The sequence below is a fragment of the Dipteris shenzhenensis genome, chromosome 13 (genome assembly GCF_047967505.1).
Source record: "Dipteris shenzhenensis isolate YYH24624 ecotype China chromosome 13, Dip_SZ_1.0, whole genome shotgun sequence".
NCBI classification, from domain to species: Eukaryota; Viridiplantae; Streptophyta; class Polypodiopsida; order Gleicheniales; family Dipteridaceae; genus Dipteris; species Dipteris shenzhenensis.
This window is the reverse complement of record NC_141608.1, coordinates 10,627,783-10,650,227: the sequence shown is the minus strand read 5'-3', so window position 1 is coordinate 10,650,227 and position 22,445 is coordinate 10,627,783. Positions and strand designations below refer to the sequence as shown.

Below are 22,445 nucleotides of genomic sequence, written 5' to 3'. Positions count from 1 at the left end.
CCACGTATACCTCCTCCTCCAGGGTTCCATTAAGGAATGCGGACTTCATGTCCATTTGAAAAATAGGCCACTGGAATTGGGCAGCAAGGGCAATCACTGTCCGGATAGTAACCATGCGGGCTGTGGGAGCAAAAGTTTCATCAAAATCCATGCCTTCAGTTTGAGCAAAACCTTTGACCACTAACCTTGCTTTATACTTAACCAAGCTGCCGTCTGATTTGTATTTAAGTTTGTATACCCACTTAGTGCCGATGACTTTCCGTCGCGGGGGCCTGGCCACTAAGTTCCAAGTATTGTTCTTCAGGATAGCATCCATCTCTGCCTGCATGGCAGCCTGTGTGAGGGAAAGAAGGGGGTGGAACGATAGGAGACAGAGACACAAGGAGTGTGGGTGTGTAAAGAATGTGTTGAGCCACACCACAAACTCAAAGGTTTTATTAGGATTAGGTATTCACCCTATGACTGTCTTAAGACAGTCATACGGGTCGTAACATTTTAAAGGGTGGCAATGTGCCTTTACCCCAACAACCTCCCACCTAAAGGCCAATGTGCCTAAAGGGGAGAAAAGAATAAAAATTACAGCAATATACAGTCACTGTATACAAGACCATAAAATAAGAATGGTCTCAACCTAATCCCATGATGCGGCGACAATGTGCAAACCGCTCTGTAGGCAAGCTCTTAGTGAGCAAATCTGCAGGATTATCATCAGTATGCACCTTCATAAGCTCAAGCTGCTTGTCTTCCAGTACCTCCCTGATGAAATGGTATTTCACATCTATGTGCTTGGTCTTCTGATGAAAGACCGGCGGATTCTTTGCCAACATGATAGCACTCTGACTATCACAATGCAAAACTGGCATATCTCCTGTAATGCCCGAATCTCCCACCAGCCGAGTAAGCCATATTGCTTCCTTGCAAGCCTCAGTGGCTGCAATATATTCAGCTTCAGTGGTTGACAGTGCAATGCATTTCTGCAAACGAGACACCCATGATATAGGACCTCCTGCAAATGTGAAAATATAACCGGTAGTAGACTTCCGGTTATCTGCATTTCCTGCATAGTCTGAATCTGTAAAACCATGCACCAATGCGTCCTGCCTACCATAGCATATGCACAAGTCTTTGGTACCCTTGAGATACCTCAAGACGCCTTTCACTACTTCCCAGTGCCGCTTGCCTAGATTTGCCATTTGCCTAGATTTGCCATATACCTGCTGATGACTCCCACCGGACGAGTGGCAACCATGGCATACATCAAAGAACCAACTGCAGATGCATACGGAACCTTGGCCATCTCAGCCTTATCATCATCTGATCTGGGGCTGTCCTTACGGCTGAGTTTTAAATGTGGAGGCAACGGGGTACTAATAGACTTCCCCCCCTCCATTTTAAACCTCTGCAGTACTTTGCCAATGTACTCTTCCTGTGACAGAAACAAAAGTCCCTTGGACCTGTCACGAATAATCCGCATACCAAGAATAACCCAAGTCTTTCATGTCAAAAGACTTATGCAGTTGCTTCTTCAAAGCACTAATCTCCTGCTGAGATTTGCTGGCAATCAGCATGTCATCCACATATAGAATGAGTAGCATCAAACTGCCATCCTTTGCCCGTTTGGTGTACAAGCAGTGATCGGTCTCACACCTATGATACCCTTGGGACTGCATGAAGGCATCAAACTTCTTGTACCATTCTCTTGGCGCCTGCTTGAGTCCATACAGGCTCCTCTTGAGCTTACACACAAGCTGCTCTTTCCCCTTAACAGCATATCCCTCTGGCTGACTCATGTAGATCTCATCATGGAGATCTCCGTGAAGAAAGTCTGTCTTCACATCCATCTGACATAAATCCATGTCCTCATGAGCAACAAGAGCTAACACTGCTCTCAAAGTAGTCATCTTGACTACAGGGGAAAAGATCTCATCAAAGTCAATGCCCTTCTCCTGCTTAAATCCCTTGGCAACCAATCTGGCCTTATACCTCGGTAAAGCATTTGAATCCACTTTGACTTTGTAAACCCACTTGCATGGCAAAACCTTTCTGCCTGCGGGTAGCTGCACCAAGTCCCATGTATCATTATGAAGTAAGGAGTCCATTTCTGACTGCATGGCTTTCTCCCACTTCCTTTTCTCTGTTCTTCCCATAGCTTCCTTGAAGTTGGAAGGCTCACCACAATCTGTCAGCATGATAAAATCAGCCACATTATTGGCTCCTGGAACAAACCTGTCAGGAGGCCGTTGTACACGGGTGCTCCTTCTAACAAAATGCTCCGTATTAGGCTGCTGTCTAGCCTGTTCGTCATGCATGATGGGTGGCTGTACCACCATATTTGGCTGTCCTACAGCGCCATTTGCTGGCATATCCAGTGGTGCATTATTGGCAAAATTGTCTGGCTGATTTTCAGCCTGTATACCCTCTTGAACAGGGTTATTTACAGCAGCCTGCTGCTGCATATTAATGGGCATTCTTTGCTGTCCGACATCATCATAAACAACCCTCCTGTATTCCACAGGTTGCACGGGTTCTTTGTGTACACTATCCTCTTTAAAGATGACGTCATTGCTGCGTATAATCTTCCGTTTGACAGGATCCCATAACCTGTACCCCATTTCACCTTCGTCACCGTAACCCATGAAGATGCATCTGAAAGACTTTGGTTCCAGTTTGGTGCGCAGTTCTTTGCGTGCATGAGCAAAGCACTTGCAGCCAAACAGACGTAAGTGCTTATATGAAGGTGGCTTGCCAGACCACACCTCCTCTGGCACTTTCAACTCCAAAGCCTTGTTCGGCGACCTGTTAATTAGGTGAACTGCTGTTTGCACGGCTTCTGCCCAAAAGCCATGGGGCAGTGCAGCATAAGACAACATACATCGAACTTTCTCCTGAATAGTTCGATTCATCCGCTCACTCACACCATTTTGAGATGCATTATAAGGGGCTGTGAGTTCCTGTTTAATTCCCTTAGCTTCGCATAACTGTACAAAAGCATGTGACACATACTCACCCCCATTATCGGATCTGAGGCATTTCAGCCTGCGTCCTGTCCGATTCTCAACCTGAGCGACAAACTTCTTGAAAGCATCTAAGGCATCGCTCTTATGCTTCAAGAAATAGACCCACACTTTGCGTGTGGCATCATCAATAAAAGTAATGAAATACTTTGCACCCCCTAGTGATAGCTGTGGCATCTCACACAAATCAGTGTGCACTAGATCAAGCGGTGCTCTATTCTGGGGAGTTCTCCTCTTATGAGGAGTCATAGAATGCTTTCCAAAAATGCAATGATCACAAGTAGGCAAATCTGAAAAAGAAAGAGACGGCAGATAACCCAAACGTGACAGTTCTTGCATTCCTTTAACGGACGTGTGTCCCAACCGGCTATGCCACAATGAAACCTTCGGCAGCTCGGTTATGGCAACAACATGATTACCTACACTGGAAACATAAAGAGGGTACAAGGTATCACTCTTATAACCCTCAGCCACTACAACCTGGCCATCAGTAATCACCCATTTGGAATCCCCAAATGTGGTGTGGTAACCACTGTCATCCAACAAGCCAGTGCTAATCAGATTTTTCTTGATTTGCGGCACATGGCGAACACCATCAAGCATAAATATGCGCCCGTCAGGGAATACTATCTGTATACTGCCAATCCCTGCAATCTGACATGCATAGTTGTTCCCAAGGTGAACAACTCCATGAGTACCTGTGTAGGAAGTAAACCACTCCCTATGAGGCGTAACATGAAAAGAAGCACCTGAATCCAAGAGCTAGGTGTGCATGTCATGGCCATCAACAACCAATGTATGTGCAATTACAGCAGAAGAACATAATACATCATGTCTGTCACTGTCACTGTCCTCTGTTGCAACATTCACTGCATCAATGTCATCTCCCTTGGCCTTGCCTTTGCCTTTGCTTCCACTGCCTGCATCCTTTGCCTCAGCCTTCTTGGGTTTCTGATCCCGTATAAACTTGAAGCACTTAGACTTCACGTGTCCCTTCTTGCCACAGTAAAAGCATTCAATATCCTTTTGGCCACGGGACTGACTGCGGGATTTGGACTTGCCAGCAGATCTCCCCTTCTGCTGAGTCCTACCTCTTTCTTGCACCTGCAAAGCATTGGAAGACTTGCTGCCCATATTGTTCTTCCTGCTCATCTCCTCCATGAGAAGAGAGCTCTCCACATGAGCATACATAAGAGTGACATTTGAATTGGACAAGGTTGTCTTAAAAGTGTCCCAACTCTCAGGGAGGGTACACAGCAAAAATGCAGCCTTGAACTCCTCGTCCAAGTTCAAACCCTGTGCAATAAGCTGAGTAAAGATGGCATTGAACTCACTCAAGTGTGAGGTCATAGCTGTACCTTCCTTCATGCGAAGGTCGGCAAGCTTCTTCAACCAATAAACGTTACTGGCTGAACTCTTTTGGGCATACAACTCTTCTAGCCTCTGCCATAGGCCATAAGAGGTCTTTTCTGCCTGAACATTGAACACAAGAGAATCAGTGAGAGTAAGCATGATAGCCGCCCTTGCAGACAAATCAAGCTCCTCCCACTCATCATCTGCCATCCCAGATGGCTTGACACCCTTCACCCTTATGGGCTTAGAAATCTTCTTTAGCAAAAGTACATTCAAACACTGTTCTGCCCATAATGCATAATTGTGTGCCCCTTCCAATTTCTTTATGTTCAGTATTGAGGATTCACTTCCCCCTGATGCCATATTAGACAAGGAAAGTGCCTGACTCCCTGTAAGTCAAAAAATGACTAAATAAAATTCTGATTTCTCAGAAAACCTGCTCTATCAAGAGCCAGGAGCACTCACAATAGTGCTGTTTTTTACTGTCAAAAAATCTGCAGCAAAACAGAAAATTTTCCCTCCAGTCACTGTACCTTCTGACACACTGTACCGTGCTCAAATAGGCATAAAACAGTAACTTCAGAATGCTGCAGCTGTTCCACAAGTGCTTTACTGTTGGAGATAAGTGCACACTAAGTACTATTTCCTAGTCTACATTAGTCTAAGTCTAAGTCTAAGTCTAAGTCTAGTCTTTATGTCTTGAGTGTGTGCCATGTGGCACTTCTACAATTATCCCATAAACACTCTTGCTTTATGTCTTGTACTTTGGCCCATATATTCAATGGGTCACATCATTCTAATCTATCAGTCTAGCTTGTGTCTTGTCTACACTCTTCTCAAGGTATTTCTTGTCTTTCAGTCTTGTCATTTCATTTCCAGTTTCTAGTTCTAGTTCTTTTTCCATATTCCAACATGGTATCAGAGCTAGGTTGATCCCTCTTCTCTCCCCTCAGTCTTCCTCTTCTCAGATCTCTCCCCCGCTGCAGATCTGCCCCTCTTCTCAGATTTCTCCCTCTTCACATTTCTCCCTCTTTCTGTCCCGCCATTGCGCTCCAGATCTGCACTCCCTCTTCATATTTTCCCCTCTTTCTGCCCCGTCATTGCGCTCCAGATCTGCGCGCCAGATCTGTGTGTATTCCAGATCTGTGTGTATCCCGCTTCAGATCTGCGCCAGATCTGCGCTCAGATCTGCGCAGTTCAGCCACAGATCTGAGCGCCAGATCTGCGTAGCCCTGCTGTCACTCACCTGCTGTCACGCCAGATCTGCACAGTCCTGCACCCGTACCTGCTATCCGTACGTCGTCCGCTGTCCGTACGCCGCCCGTATTTCGTACGACGTCCGTACTTCGCCGCCCGTACTTCGTACTCTGCTGTCCGTACAGTCCGTATGACTACGGAATCTGTACCTGCACAGGCCGACTTCTCCAGCTCCATCTGTTCGACCTCCTCGACTGCGCTCTTTTTACACTTCTACTTCTGCCCGGGATTAAGGTACTGAGCTTTTGCCTCTTTCAGTTTGCTGAACAGTCTCTCCTTTTTTTGCTGGTTCCTCCTGCTTCGATGGGCTGTCATATGCTATGGCCCTGACAAAGTGGTGAGAGAACCGGCTTCTGGGATCTCTTCCTCTCATTTATTTCTGCAATATTGTAAGGGAATAGACACTGCCCTTGCATCCTAGCAAGAGGTAAGACCTTCCCACATGGCATCTTCCTCTCAGTCTCTCATATCTATCGACAAATTCAATGGGTCCAACTTTCATACTTGGCAAATCAAAATCAAGTGCCATCTTATGAAAGAAGGTCTTTGGGACATTGTTCACCGTGTTGCTCCCGAAGGTCCATCTGAGCAAGTTGTCACTGCCAAGAACGACAAAGCCTATGCTATCATATTGCTCGGCCTTGGAGATGATTACATTCATCACATCTCCGACATACAGTCTGCTCCTCAAGCATGGATCACTTTGGACACTCTTTTTGGAGCCCGATCTAAAAACTCTAAGATTGCACTTATGATCTCATTCTTTGATCTACATATGCAGGAAGGAGCTACTATAGCCTCTCATGTCAATTATCTTCGCAGTCTTATGGTTCAGCTTGCGTCAGTCAAGTCTCCCATCTCCGAAGATATTGCTATTGCTGTGCTTCTCAAAAGCTTACCTGACTCCTATGCTACTCTTGTCACTACCTTCAAGTATCATAATAATCCTTCTCTTGAGGGTATCATCAATGCTCTCCAAGAGGAAGAAAGAACTCAACAACGCAAGGTAACTGACACTGCATTTTTAGCAAAGAAAGGAAGTTCTAAGGTAAGAAAGCCTTGCACCCATTGTGGCAAAACTAATCATGTGGAGAAGGACTGTTTCAAGGCTCATCCATGCACCATTTGTGGCCGTGATAATCACCGGGAGAGGGACTGCTACTCCAAAACCTCTACATCAGCTCCTGCATCTACCTCAGCCCATGTTGCTGCAACATCTCCATCAGCTGATCCTGCTGTTCCTTCCTTACATGATGAGAAGTGGGCTTTCTGATTACTTCTATGTTTTGTCTACCACCTTGACCACCGATGATGTAGGTCAAGGGGTTCTAGTGTCTTGGTCTTTCTATTTGACTACAGTCAGTCTTCTGTCTATCTAGTCTTGTCTGTCTATCTATCTGTCTATCAATCTGACTGTGTTTTGTTTTAGATCCATCTTGTCCTTACCCTTGTGGACCCATATGAGGATATCACTTGAGGAGGGGTGTCTCAGGATCATTTGTCTGTCATGTTTTCTCTCTCTCAATCTATCAGTCTGTCTTCTAGTCTTGTCTTTCTGTCTTACTCCTAGTGTCCACTTAAGGAGGGTGTTGGAGATAAGTGCACACTAAGTACTATTTCCTAGTCTACATTAGTCTAAGTCTAAGTCTAAGTCTAAGTCTAGTCTTTATGTCTTGAGTGTGTGCCATGTGGCACTTCTACAATTATCCCATAAACACTCTTGCTTTATGTCTTGTACTTTGGTCCATATATTCAATGGGTCACATCATTCTAATCTATCAGTCTAGCTTGTGTCTTGTCTACACTCTTCTCAAGGTATTTCTTGTCTTTCAGTCTTGTCATTTCATTTCCAGTTTCTAGTTCTAGTTCTTTTTCCATATTCCAACATTTACAAGTGCATCATCATCTGACGAAACACAAAACACTGATGTCCTGATCACTTCTCCCACCTCAGATCAGGTATTGCACTGATTTTATATGCATAAACCACTTGGCATACACTGTTTTGTCCCCTGAAAAAAGCTCCAAACACCTCAGCCTGTCACAAACCTGCAACAAAGCATGGGACAAATCCCAACCAATCACCCTTCTGCCAAGGGGATAAAAGGCATCTGAAGTTCTCAAACAGTAACTCAAGTGCTCACAAGCAAAATCTGGGCAAAAGCCCCTTGATTTGACACCTGTACCAAGTGATAAACGCCCTCAACAATGAGATAGCATACAAAATTCAGCACTCTCTTGGCACTTTCACCTGACAATGTAATGCATAAACTGCCCTGTGTACACAGTAACAGCACAGATCCCAACGTACAAACACTGAAGAGAAAATCTTTTGAGCACTGTCAACGATGGACAGTTAGGGACCGAGTAAACTCGATGCGCCCTAGCCAAGCGTGGCTCAACTGAGATTTTCTAAGTGCCGTACACAAAATGTGACCTGCAAAGAAATGTCACTGATACAATGCGGAAAACGAAACCAATGTGGGCACCCTGGCTCCACACTGCCTCAAGGCATATACTGCATACACTTCCAGGCAGAAGCCCTTTGAAATTGTCACCCGAAAATTGAGATTTGCACTCAGCAAAAGCATAAAAGCCCTCTGCAAATTAAGGCATCTGACCTTCTCGAAACAAAATAACTGTGCAACCACCACACTGTGGCACTAGTCACCTCAAGCACGAGGGACACGAGTGTACTTGCTGTACCTCAAGCGCACAGTTTTAAAACTGAAAAATCCGGGAATGCATTAAAAAAAAACTCGTTGTACTTCTGTACCTGCGTGTACTTGCAAGTACCACGCAAAAGAGCAGAGTGCTCTCCCTTTTTCCTTCTTCCCCAAAAAAATTTCTGTGCCTGCTGTACCTGCAAGTACCTGCTGTGCCTGCACAGAGTACCTGTTGTACCCTGTACTTGCAAGGGCACAGATCCCCAAAAAAAAATGTCGAACCTTGGCTGAGCGTACAACCGGTACGGCTGTACTTGTACGTGCACGCGTCCGTACAGCCGGTACGGCTACTTGTTGCGGCTGGTCGCGGTCGCGACTGGCTGGTCGGCTGCTGCCTTGTAGCCGGTCGGCTGGCTGCAGCCGCTGGTGGCTGCGGCTGCCTTGCTGGCTGTGGCCGCCTGGTAGGCTGCGGCCGCCGGTTGCTGGTAGCAGCTAGCAGCAGCTAGCTGCTGCTGCAGCTATGGCTGCTCGCAGGCTTGCTGCGCGCAGCTGGTCGCGCACCTGCTGCGCGTGGCTGCTCCTGCGCGCGCTGGCCTTGGAGCTGCAAGCTGACAGAGGGCACGAGGCCCGAGGGGAGAGGGAGGGGTAGACCGGAGTGAGAGGGAGAGGGTGGCTCTGATACCACTTGTGAGGGAAAGAAGGGGATGGAACGATAGGAGACAGAGACACAAGGAGTGTGGGTGTGTAAAGAATGTGTTGAGCCACACCACAAACTCAAAGGTTTTATTAGGATTAGGTATTCACCCTATGACTGTCTTAAGACAGTCATAGGGGTCGTAACATTTTAAAGGGTGGCAATGTGCCTTTACCCCAACAGCCTGCCATTCTGGATTGTCCTTCGTCTCCTCGAAGGTCCTTGGCTCGTCAAGCTGAGCCACCAACGCAAAATTCACGGATGGGGTCTTTTGAAGACGTTGGGACCGACACAATCCGGAACTTCTACTCTCAGGTAATTCGGTGACCCGAAACTCTTCCAATGTCCTTAGGTACCATTGGGGCAATCTTTTCTGCTTCTCTGTGGAAGGAGAAAGTGGAACTGCTTCTGGAACATCCTGCTCTTCCTGAGTATCTTGTGGAACATCAGCTTTTGATTTTGCCACCTCTTGGATGGTCAACCTGGGGCGGGGTGGGTCGGGGGTTGAGCAGTCTCCTCCTTAATCTGAGGCTCCTCCTGGGATTCAGGTTCCTTTTCCTCGAAGACAACATCCCGATTGATAAGGATTTGCTTCTTTACTGGGTCGAAGACTCGATAGGCCTTGGATTCTTCGCTATACCCAACAAAGATACATTTTTTGCTCGGAGAATCAAGCTTGGTCCTGTCTTTCTTGTGCACATGCACCCATGCGTTAGAACCAAAAATGCGAAGATGAGTGATAGAGGGCTTCTTACCATAAAATGCCTCATATGGAGTCTTGTCCTTGACGGCCTTCGTCTTGGTCCTGTTTAGAATGTGTACGGCTGTATTGATAGCTTCACTCCAATAGGCTTTAGAAAGATTCCTCCCTCGGAGCATAGCAAGCCCTGTCTCTGTGGTGGTTCTATGCTTCCTCTTGGCTACCCCGTTTTGCTGAGAAGTATGTGCTGTGGTGAGTTGTCGCTTGATCCCATGCTTGCGACAAAATGTGTTGAACTCATTTCAGATTAATTCTCCCCCCCTGTCTGTGCGGAATGTCTTGACATCCTCCCCTGTCTCCTTTTCAACTCTGGCCTTCCAGTCCTTGAACTTCTCGAAAGCCTGAGACTTTTTAGCCAAATAATATACCCAGGTCATTCTACTCAAATCATCCACAAAGAGAACTGAGTACTTGGATCTTGCCCACGATGCTGTAGACATTGGGCCACAAATGTCGGTGTGAACCAACTCAAGTGGTTTGCTGGCCCGAAACGAGGCCTCTTGTGGGAACTTATCCCTGTGCTGCTTGCCTTCTAGACAAGCCCTACAGACATCATCCTTGCCTGTAATTGGTGGAAGTCCATCCACCATCTTCGACTTTGACATTTCAGCCAAGATTCCATAGCTGACATGACCAAAGCGCTCATGCCAAAGTTTGGACTTTCCGTTGTCTTCATGAACCAACATTGCATTGAGACGGTACAGTCCGTTCTCTTCAACTCCTTGAGCCACCATCTGTCCATTTGCTTTGGATGTCACAGTGACCTTGCTATCTTGAAAGAGAACTGCCATGTTGTTTTTGTCCATTAGACTTACAGACAGTAAATTCTTGCAAAGGTTGGGTACATAAAGTACTCCAGAGATATCCTTCTCCTCACCCGTGGTTGTAATGAAAGGAATGCTACCAATGCCCTTCACAGGACATGTCCGGCTATCCCCGACAGAAACTTTGGAATATTTCGGGTGTGTACTTTCCATGGTTTTGAACCAAGTCCTTCTGTTGGACATGTGCTTGGAAGCACCGCTGTCAACATACCAACCCTCTTTACCTTCACTGCCTGCTGTACCTGCAAGTACCTGCTGTGCCTGCACAGAGTACCTGTTGTACCCTGTACTTGCAAGGGCACGGATCCCAAAAAAAAATGTCGAACCTTGGCTGAGCGTACAACCGGTATGGCTGTACCTGTACGTGCACGCGTCCGTACAGCCGGTACGGCTACTTGTTGCGGCTGGTCGCGGTCGCGACTGGCTGGTCGACTGCTGCCTTGTAGCCGGTCGGCTGGCTGCAGCCGCTGGTGGCTGCGGCTGCCTTGCTGGCTGTGGCCGCCTTGTAGGCTGCGGCCGCCGGTTGCTGGTAGCAGCTAGCAGCAGCTAGCTGCTGCTGCAGCTATGGCTGCTCGCAGGCTTGCTGCGCGCGGCTGGTCGCGCACCTGCTGCGCGTGGCTGCTCCTGCGCGCGCTGGCCTTGGAGCTGCAAGCTGACAGAGGGCACGAGGCCCGAGGGGAGAGGGAGGGGTAGACCGGAGTGAGAGGGAGAGGGTGGCTCTGATACCACTTGTGAGGGAAAGAAGGGGATGGAACGATAGGAGACAGAGACACAAGGAGTGTGGGTGTGTAAAGAATGTGTTGAGCCACACCACAAACTCAAAGGTTTTATTAGGATTAGGTATTCACCCTATGACTGTCTTAAGACAGTCATAGGGGTCGTAACATTTTAAAGGGTGGCAATGTGCCTTTACCCCAACAGCCTGCCATTCTGGATTGTCCTTCGTCTCCTCGAAGGTCCTTGGCTCGTCAAGCTGAGCCACCAACGCAAAATTCACGGATGGGGTCTTTTGAAGACGTTGGGACCGACACAATCCGGAACTTCTACTCTCAGGTAATTCGGTGACCCGAAACTCTTCCAATGTCCTTAGGTACCATTGGGGCAATCTTTTCTGCTTCTCTGTGGAAGGAGAAAGTGGAACTGCTTCTGGAACATCCTGCTCTTCCTGAGTATCTTGTGGAACATCAGCTTTTGATTTTGCCACCTCTTGGATGGTCAACCTGGGGCGGGGTGGGTCGGGGGTTGAGCAGTCTCCTCCTTAATCTGAGGCTCCTCCTGGGATTCAGGTTCCTTTTCCTCGAAGACAACATCCCGATTGATAAGGATTTGCTTCTTTACTGGGTCGAAGACTCGATAGGCCTTGGATTCTTCGCTATACCCAACAAAGATACATTTTTTGCTCGGAGAATCAAGCTTGGTCCTGTCTTTCTTGTGCACATGCACCCATGCGTTAGAACCAAAAATGCGAAGATGAGTGATAGAGGGCTTCTTACCATAAAATGCCTCATATGGAGTCTTGTCCTTGACGGCCTTCGTCTTGGTCCTGTTTAGAATGTGTACGGCTGTATTGATAGCTTCACTCCAATAGGCTTTAGAAAGATTCCTCCCTCGGAGCATAGCAAGCCCTGTCTCTGTGGTGGTTCTATGCTTTCTCTTGGCTACCCCGTTTTGCTGAGAAGTATGTGCTGTGGTGAGTTGTCGCTTGATCCCATGCTTGCGACAAAATGTGTTGAACTCATTTCAGATTAATTCTCCCCCCCTGTCTGTGCGGAATGTCTTGACATCCTCCCCTGTCTCCTTTTCAACTCTGGCCTTCCAGTCCTTGAACTTCTCGAAAGCCTGAGACTTTTTAGCCAAATAATATACCCAGGTCATTCTACTCAAATCATCCACAAAGAGAACTGAGTACTTGGATCTTGCCCACGATGCTGTAGACATTGGGCCACAAATGTCGGTGTGAACCAACTCAAGTGGTTTGCTGGCCCGAAACGAGGCCTCTTGTGGGAACTTATCCCTGTGCTGCTTGCCTTCTAGACAAGCCCTACAGACATCATCCTTGCCTGTAATTGGTGGAAGTCCATCCACCATCTTCGACTTTGACATTTCAGCCAAGATTCCATAGCTGACATGACCAAAGCGCTCATGCCAAAGTTTGGACTTTCCGTTGTCTTCATGAACCAACATTGCATTGAGACGGTACAGTCCGTTCTCTTCAACTCCTTGAGCCACCATCTGTCCATTTGCTTTGGATGTCACAGTGACCTTGCTATCTTGAAAGAGAACTGCCATGTTGTTTTTGTCCATTAGACTTACAGACAGTAAATTCTTGCAAAGGTTGGGTACATAAAGTACTCCAGAGATATCCTTCTCCTCACCCGTGGTTGTAATGAAAGGAATGCTACCAATGCCCTTCACAGGACATGTCCGGCTATCCCCGACAGAAACTTTGGAATATTTCGGGTGTGTACTTTCCATGGTTTTGAACCAAGTCCTTCTGTTGGACATGTGCTTGGAAGCACCGCTGTCAACATACCAACCCTCTTTACCTTCACTGCCTGCTGTACCTGCAAGTACCTGCTGTGCCTGCACAGAGTACCTGTTGTACCCTGTACTTGCAAGGGCACGGATCCCAAAAAAAAATGTCGAACCTTGGCTGAGCGTACAACCGGTATGGCTGTACCTGTACGTGCACGCGTCCGTACAGCTGGTACGGCTACTTGTTGCGGCTGGTCGCGGTCGCGACTGGCTGGTCGACTGCTGCCTTGTAGCCGGTCGGCTGGCTGCAGCCGCTGGTGGCTGCGGCTGCCTTGCTGGCTGTGGCCGCCTTGTAGGCTGCGGCCGCCGGTTGCTGGTAGCAGCTAGCAGCAGCTAGCTGCTGCTGCAGCTATGGCTGCTCGCAGGCTTGCTGCGCGCGGCTGGTCGCGCACCTGCTGCGCGTGGCTGCTCCTGCGCGCGCTGGCCTTGGAGCTGCAAGCTGACAGAGGGCACGAGGCCCGAGGGGAGAGGGAGGGGTAGACCGGAGTGAGAGGGAGAGGGTGGCTCTGATACCACTTGTGAGGGAAAGAAGGGGATGGAACGATAGGAGACAGAGACACAAGGAGTGTGGGTGTGTAAAGAATGTGTTGAGCCACACCACAAACTCAAAGGTTTTATTAGGATTAGGTATTCACCCTATGACTGTCTTAAGACAGTCATAGGGGTCGTAACATTTTAAAGGGTGGCAATGTGCCTTTACCCCAACAGCCTGCCATTCTGGATTGTCCTTCGTCTCCTCGAAGGTCCTTGGCTCGTCAAGCTGAGCCACCAACGCAAAATTCACGGATGGGGTCTTTTGAAGACGTTGGGACCGACACAATCCGGAACTTCTACTCTCAGGTAATTCGGTGACCCGAAACTCTTCCAATGTCCTTAGGTACCATTGGGGCAATCTTTTCTGCTTCTCTGTGGAAGGAGAAAGTGGAACTGCTTCTGGAACATCCTGCTCTTCCTGAGTATCTTGTGGAACATCAGCTTTTGATTTTGCCACCTCTTGGATGGTCAACCTGGGGCGGGGTGGGTCGGGGGTTGAGCAGTCTCCTCCTTAATCTGAGGCTCCTCCTGGGATTCAGGTTCCTTTTCCTCGAAGACAACATCCCGATTGATAAGGATTTGCTTCTTTACTGGGTCGAAGACTCGATAGGCCTTGGATTCTTCGCTATACCCAACAAAGATACATTTTTTGCTCGGAGAATCAAGCTTGGTCCTGTCTTTCTTGTGCACATGCACCCATGCGTTAGAACCAAAAATGCGAAGATGAGTGATAGAGGGCTTCTTACCATAAAATGCCTCATATGGAGTCTTGTCCTTGACGGCCTTCGTCTTGGTCCTGTTTAGAATGTGTACGGCTGTATTGATAGCTTCACTCCAATAGGCTTTAGAAAGATTCCTCCCTCGGAGCATAGCAAGCCCTGTCTCTGTGGTGGTTCTATGCTTCCTCTCGGCTACCCCGTTTTGCTGAGAAGTATGTGCTGTGGTGAGTTGTCGCTTGATCCCATGCTTGCGACAAAATGTGTTGAACTCATTTCAGATTAATTCTCCCCCCCTGTCTGTGCGGAATGTCTTGACATCCTCCCCTGTCTCCTTTTCAACTCTGGCCTTCCAGTCCTTGAACTTCTCGAAAGCCTGAGACTTTTTAGCCAAATAATATACCCAGGTCATTCTACTCAAATCATCCACAAAGAGAACTGAGTACTTGGATCTTGCCCACGATGCTGTAGACATTGGGCCACAAATGTCGGTGTGAACCAACTCAAGTGGTTTGCTGGCCCGAAACGAGGCCTCTTGTGGGAACTTATCCCTGTGCTGCTTGCCTTCTAGACAAGCCCTACAGACATCATCCTTGCCTGTAATTGGTGGAAGTCCATCCACCATCTTCGACTTTGACATTTCAGCCAAGATTCCATAGCTGACATGACCAAAGCGCTCATGCCAAAGTTTGGACTTTCCGTTGTCTTCATGAACCAACATTGCATTGAGACGGTACAGTCCGTTCTCTTCAACTCCTTGAGCCACCATCTGTCCATTTGCTTTGGATGTCACAGTGACCTTGCTATCTTGAAAGAGAACTGCCATGTTGTTTTTGTCCATTAGACTTACAGACAGTAAATTCTTGCAAAGGTTGGGTACATAAAGTACTCCAGAGATATCCTTCTCCTCACCCGTGGTTGTAATGAAAGGAATGCTACCGATGCCCTTCACAGGACTTGTCCGGCTATCCCCGACAGAAACTTTGGAATATTTCGGGTGTGTACTTTCCATGGTTTTGAACCAAGTCCTTCTGTTGGACATGTGCTTGGAAGCACCGCTGTCAACATACCAACCCTCTTTACCTTCACTGACTGCATATGCTGAACAATGTTCACTGATTAAAAACAACTGTCCAGTCGTCACATTGGCAGAATCATTCTTAGGTTCTTCTTTGTTCCTGGCTTCTCTCTTCCGCTTCTGATCCACCTTCTTCTTTGGGCATTCATTGGCGGAGTGGCCAAGCTTTTCACAGTAATAGCACTTCATTTTCTTCTTGCGGTCAGCATCCTCTGACTTCTTGGACTCCTTTGGCTTGCCTTTTCCAGGCTTGTCTTTGGCGACTAATGCCTTCTCGTCGGTTTGCGTAAAGAGTTTCTCTCGATCTTCCTCCTAAAGCAGGAGTGGGCCAAGCTCCTCAAAGGTGATTGGCTTAGTCCGTTGACCCGCGGTGACCGTAGTCACAAAACTTTTGAAACTCCGTGGCAACTTGTGGAGTGTGAGCAACGCCAATTGACTCGAGTCCACCTTCTGACCAACCGCTGCGAGCTGGTCCCGCACGACTTTCACCTTTGTCAGATGATCATGCACACTATCACCCTCATTCATATCAAGATTATAAAGCTGATGCTGAAGAGTAATGATACGGGCTGTATTATCGGTTTCATACAGCTCCTTCAGTATGGCCCACGCCTTTGAAGACGTCTCTGCCAACTGGATATGAGGAATCACAACATCTCCTGTCGTGCCAATAAGCATTGCTAAGGGTCGAGCATCCCTCTCCTCCCATGCACTGAGTTCTGCTTCAACTAAAACTTCACCTCTTTTGTCCACAATGTCCTCCGGCTTCTCCTCGGTCCCAATGACTATCTTCCACAGCTTCCGTGCCAACAGATGGCTTCAGATCTTGACTTTCCAGATTGGATAGTTCGTCCCATCGAACTTTCCAGCTTCACTAAAATTGGGAATAAATGAAGAAGGAAGATGACTAAAGAAGGAGGAAGGACGAGCAATGGGTGTAGAGGCTTTTGAACGCTGATCCATCTCGGTGAATAGCAAATTGAAAAGAAATTGAAGCAAAAAAGATGTACTGACCTCCCGTGCTAGCCTGAGCTGAAAACAGAATCTCCTTTCTGTCAAGGGACTCCTTCCTTCAGAGAGTGCTTTGATGAAGAAAAGTTGAGAGCCTATGGCTCTGATACCATGTTAGAGAATAGGAGGGAAGCCTATGGCTCTGATACCATGTTAGAGCATAGGAGGGAATGAATCACTCAAACCTCCACCCAAGATCTCTCCAACTCTTCCACACACTCAACTCAGATAGATGGTCACAGATGCAATAAACACTCACTCAGAGATAACTTAAATGGAGAGAGAGAGAGAGTATATTCATCCACCGGAAGGTGGGCAGAAAATGGCTCCAAGGGAGCAATACAAAACTCAGCGGAGTGCTGGAGAAAACTGATGGAACTCTCTCTCACAAACTGAACCAGCTCTGAGTGCACAGCACAGTCTTGGAAGGAGGCTTTCAGTCTTGCACCGGATGCTGGAATGACTGAAGGAGTGGGCCTTTTATAGGCACTGCCCAGGCCCTTTGGGTTGACTTACCGGCAGGGTCGGTACCCTGTCTGGTGGCCGACCAGATGGCCCTAGAAATCCGACCAGGGTTGGCCTTGGTTGGTGGCCCTGGTTGGGCCGACTTGGCCTTCCACAGGCCCCTATTTAAGGGTGCCTTGTGCAGCCAGTCTGTGCAGCTGCAGGCGCTTCCTCTCTGCCTGCATGGCAGCCTGCCATTCTGGATTGTCCTTCGCCTCCTCGAAGGTCCTTGGCTCGTCAAGCTGAGCCACCAATGCAAAATTCACGGATGGGGTCTTTTGAAGACGTTGGGACCGACGCAATCTCGAACTGCTACTCTCAGGTAATTCGGTGACCCGAGACTCTTCCAATGTCCTTAGGTATCATTGGGGCAACCTTTTTTGCTTCTCTGTGGGAGGAGGAAGTGGAACTGCTTCTGGAACATCCTGCTCTTCAGCAGCAAGGGGTTTCAGACTGAGTTTCAGCTTGGAGAGGAGGCGCCTGCAGCTGCACAGACTGGCTGCACAGGGCACCCTTAAATAGGGGCCTGTGGCAGGCCAAGTCGGCCCAACCAGGGCCACCAACCAAGGCCAGCCCTGGTCGGATTTCTAGGGCCATCTGGTCGGCCACCAGACAGGGTACCGACCCTGCCGGTCAGTCAATCCAAAGGGCCTGGGCAGTGCCTATAAAAGGCCCACTCCTTCAGTCATTCCAGCATCCAGTGCAAGACTGAAAGCCTCCTTCCAAGACTGTGCTGTGCACTCAGAGCTGGTTCAGTTTGTGAGAGAGAGTTCCATCAGTTTTCTCCAGCACTCCGCTGAGTTTTGTATTGCTCCCTTGGAGCCATTTTCTGCCCACCTTCCGGTGGATGAATATACTCTTTCTCTCTCTCCGTTTAAGTTATCTTTGAGTGAGTGTTTATTGCATTTGTGATCATCTATCTGAGTTGAGTGTGTGGAAGAGTTGGAGAGATCTTGGGTGGAGGTTTGAGTGATTCATTCCCTCCTATTCTTTAACATGGTATCAGAGCCATAGGCTCTCAACTTTTGTTCATCCAAGCACTCTCTGAAGGAAGGAGTCCCTTGAGAGAAAGGAGATTCTGTTTTCAGCTCAGGCTAGCACAGGAGGTCAGTACATCTTTTTTGCTTCAATTTCTTGTCAGTTTGCTATTCATCGAGATGGATCAGCGTTCAGAAGCCTCTACACCCATTGCTCGTCCTTCCTCCTTCTTTAGTCATCTTCCTTCTTCATTTATTTCCAATTTTGGTGAAGCTGGAAAGCTCGATGGGACGAACTATCCAATCTGGAAAGTCAAGATCCGAAGCCATCTGTTGGCACGGAAGCTGTGGAAGATAGTCATTGGGACCGAGGAGAAGCCGGAGGACATTGTGGACAAAAGAGGTGAAGTTTTAGTTGAAGCAGAACTCAGTGCATGGGAGGAGAGGGATGCTCAACCCTTAGCAATGCTTATTGGCACGACAGGAGATGCTGTGATTCCTCATATCCAGTTGGCAGAGACGTCTTCAGAGGCGTGGGCCATACTGAAGGAGCTGTATGAAACCGATAATACAGCCTGTATCATTACTCTTTAGCATCAGCTTTATAATCTTGATATGAATGAGGGTGATAGTGTGCATGATCATCTGACAAAGGTGAAAGTCGTGCGGGACCAGCTCGCAGCGGTTGGTCAGAAGGTGGACTCGAGTCAATTGGCGTTGCTCACACTCCACAAGTTGCCACGAAGTTTCAAAAGTTTTGTGACTACGGTCACTGCGGGTCAACAGACTAAGCCAATCACCTTTGAGGAGCTTTGCCCACTCCTGCTTCAAGAGGAGGCTCGAGAGAAACTCTTTATGCAAACCGACGAGAAGGCATTAGTGGCCAAAGACAAGCCTGGAAAAGGCAAGCCAAAGGAGTCCAAGAAGTCAGAGGATGCTGACTGCAAGAAGAAAATGAAGTGCTATTACTGTGAAAAGCTTGGCCACTCCGCCAATGAATGCCCAAAGAAGAAGGCGGATCAGAAGCGGAAGAGAGAAGCCAAGAACAAAGAAGAACCTAAGAATGATTCTGCTAATGTGACGACTGGACAGTTGTTTTTAATCCGTGAACATTGTTCAGCGTATGCAGTCAGTGAAGGTAAAGAGGGTTGGTATGTTGACAGCGGTGCTTCCAAGCACATGTCCAACAGAAGGACTTGGTTCAAAACCATGGAAAGTACACACCCGGATTCCAAAGTTTTTGTCGGGGATAGCCGGACATGTCCTGTGAAGGGCATTGGTAGCATTCCTTTCATTACAACCGCGTCGTCTCTGTGCCATCCCTGGAAACGCCTCCTCTCCAAGCTGAAACTCCCTCAAACAAGTCACCCCTTGCTGCTGTGCACCTGGACAGTCCATGCCTGTTTAGTTACAAGAAACGGTGTTTTGGCTGTCAGAAATGGAAACGGTGTTTCTGTTTCCCTGATTTTTGGGGAAACCCTCACTGCGGGTTTTTGCGCCTGCTGCCTCTACCCTCTACCCACCTGCTGCAGCCTGCTCTACCCTCCACTCTCCTCTACCCTCCTCTATTGTACTCTCCACTCTCCTACTCTCCTACTCTCCTCTACCCTCCACTGTCCTACCTCTTCTCCACCCTCCAGTGTCCACTCTCTTTTACCCTCTCCACTACCCTCTACTCTCCTCTACCCTCTTCACTCTCCTCCTCTTCCTACTTCTCATACTCCCTCCGACCTCCTTGAGGAGTCCTCATCTACTCTCTCTCTCTCTCTCTCTCTCTCTCTCTCTCTCTCTCTCTCTCTCTCTCTTCTCTTTAAGCACTATATTGATAATTTTATTATGTATAAAATTTTAATTTTTACACATAAATTGTACTATATTGCCGTTCTCGTTTCCCCGTTTCGGCTCGGGCCGGGAACTCTGTTTCTGCCGTTTCCTTTTTGGATGGCAACTATGTTTACACTTCTTCGAACAGCAGCCCAAATCTCCACGCAGTTTGCTGGCTCCAAATGCCCTCCAGGATGCTTGACAAGTAGGTCCACATGGGACTGTGGACATCCCCTCAAGGATGTCCTGCTTCCCAACCCCCTGCTGCTGCTCACAAAATCAAGGTAGAAAAGTTTTTGTTACCTCTTTTTTCTTCTCTTTCGTTTTCTCTTTTATTTTTTGTGTAGATTTTTGGACTTTAGAACAACAAAAAATCTAAAATTGTATGATTGGATATGTTCTAGTCTTACGAAGGTATGCATATAGAAAAATTTTGATGCTCTGAATGAGCATGAAGCCACAAAAAATCTAAAATTGTATGATTGGATATATTCTAGTCTTACGAAGGTATGCATATAGAAAAATTTTGATGCTCTGAATGAGCATGAAGCTTACATACTCTCTCAGTAACTCTGTGGCCGTACTAGGGACTCGGTGCAGAAGCATGAGTGCTGCTTTTAAAAGCTAGCCACCCATCATCAAATGCGAAACTCCATTTGATGAACACCACCCTTCACTAAGCTTATGACACAGGCTTAACTGATCACTAAGCATAGGACGTAGGCTTTTGACTGCAGCTATGGGATAATAGAATTATTTTTTCCTGGACAACTGTTATTGCTGTAGGTCATATCCATTCGCACCACCCTTCATACTTTGCCCTCCCTTCTCTCTCTCTCTCTCTCTCTCTCTCTCTCTTTCTCTCTCTCTCTCTCTCTCTCTATCTATCTATACAGAAATATATATCGATATTCTGAATCTTAATTTAGCATCCAGAATTGTGATTGGCATTGATTTTTATTATTATTGTTGACCTCTCTTTTCAGTATTTGAGAGGTTGTCTGGTCAGCTGTCTCTCTCTCTCTCTCTTCAATCTTTTTATAGATTGTGTGCGCCTGCAGAATTCTCAACAAGTCTTGATTTTTCTTGTTATGCTAAATATGTTATCCTGTCCTTGTAAAAGGTATCTCAACGGGAGGCCATAAATTTCACCTGGCTGGTCTAGCTTTTTGACAAATGAAATTTCAAACAGAAATGAACATAACTTGATGCCTTGTTTATTTTATTTGTCCTATTGCTTTCTGAAGTTTGTTCAACAGCTCTAGATTGCTTGGGATGATAACCTGTGAGTTTTGGAAATTGTCGCTGCCTTTGCATTCTAAAGATGAGCATTTTTGCAGAACATCAATGAAAGTGTGCATGTTACAAGTGATTCCAAGGTAAAGCACCAATCCCTTAGTGCAGCTAAATGTAAGGTCCTAATATGCACTTCATATATGTGAAAGAGTACTGGTTCCAGGAGTGAGCTCTTGATCATCAGCCTTTATTTTTCTTTTTGGGCAGAAACTTGAGATGAGACGGCCATGCATTTGGAATGGTGTACAACGTCCTTGTTATCTTTTTGCAAGAAAATTCCCCTTGGATACTGCCAGTCTTTTCATGAAGCTGTTTTCAAACATTACATATACGGATTGAGCCATCTTAAACTGAGGTTGCCTTTAAAGGCTGATCATTGGTGGTGTCAAGAAGGAATTTTAGGAGAAAAGGAAAGGAAGTTCAAGCAACTTCTCTCTCTTCTCTCTCTCTCTCTCTCTCTCTCTCTCTCTCTCTCTCACACACACACACAGAGTGTGTGTACCTATTGTACATATGTTACATGTGTGTAGCTCCGCCCTCTAGTTAGATAGTTTGCTTGACCTTGTGTGCATGCGCTCCATAAACGTAAATCACATTGGCAGTCTTGCTGACTGGGAAGCTAGCTAAAAGGGCTTCATGACTCTAGTAGCATAGCGGTGCCCCTATGAATGTCTAATAACAGTGTTTTGGATGTCAAAAAACTTTTCCACCGTATCCTTTTAAATTCATTCACTTCAAGTATTCCATAAAAAGAGATGAGAGCGAAGTTCTAGCTTAAGGCTCTATGTAAAGCTAGAAGCATCTTTGTTGGGCTGTAAACCCTTGCACCTCTCTCTCTCTCTCTCTCTCTCTCTCTCTCTCTCTCTCTCTCTCTCTTCAATGGTAGTTGATCTTCTTTCCAAGAAGCCTTCATGTGTCTCCTCGATATATGTGCTCAATCCCCCACCCCATCCTTGAAAATTTCAAGTAATTGACTCTCTCTCTCTCTCTCTCTCTCTCTCTCTCTCTCTCTCTCTCTCTGGCTATAAGTGCGTTCGGGGGCATTGCTCTTCTGCTCTCGTGGGGTTGCCCTTGAGGGTTGATTCCTCCCTCCCTCTTGCCGTCGTGTTTTGTGAATCCTTTGCAACCTTTGTGCATGAACTTGACTACCTTTGACATTGGAATATGAGCATTGCCATGCAGTTGTGAGCTTTCTTATGTGTTGGCTTAGGTGGTTCTCAGAGCTTGGGGGAGGTGTTGACAGTTGCTTGAATTTGTTCAAAGTTTTGTGTCGATAGCCCTAGCTTTTATATGTTTGCCATAGCTTGTGGAAGGCATTACTCATGGAGAGTCAAAATTCATTTTCTTGCTAATAGCCGTGATGTGCCTCCTTGATGCATGTGCCCAATTTTCCATCTCATCA

The 22,445-nt window shown here is 47.2% G+C and overlaps 1 protein-coding gene across 1 annotated transcript in view; it reads left to right on the top strand.

Annotated features, from left to right (window-relative positions):
• Window positions 1–21,749, top strand: part of LOC147895011 (glycosyltransferase BC10-like) — a 37,680-nt gene extending 15,931 nt beyond the window's left edge. The window contains exons 9-10 of the mRNA XM_087383359.1: window positions 21,088–21,126; window positions 21,251–21,749. Of these exons, the coding sequence (XP_087239485.1) occupies window positions 21,088–21,126; window positions 21,251–21,382 (171 nt within the window). The 3' untranslated portion in view covers window positions 21,383–21,749. The remainder of the gene's footprint in view (window positions 1–21,087; window positions 21,127–21,250) is intronic.
• The last annotated feature ends 696 nt before the right edge of the window (window positions 21,750–22,445 follow it).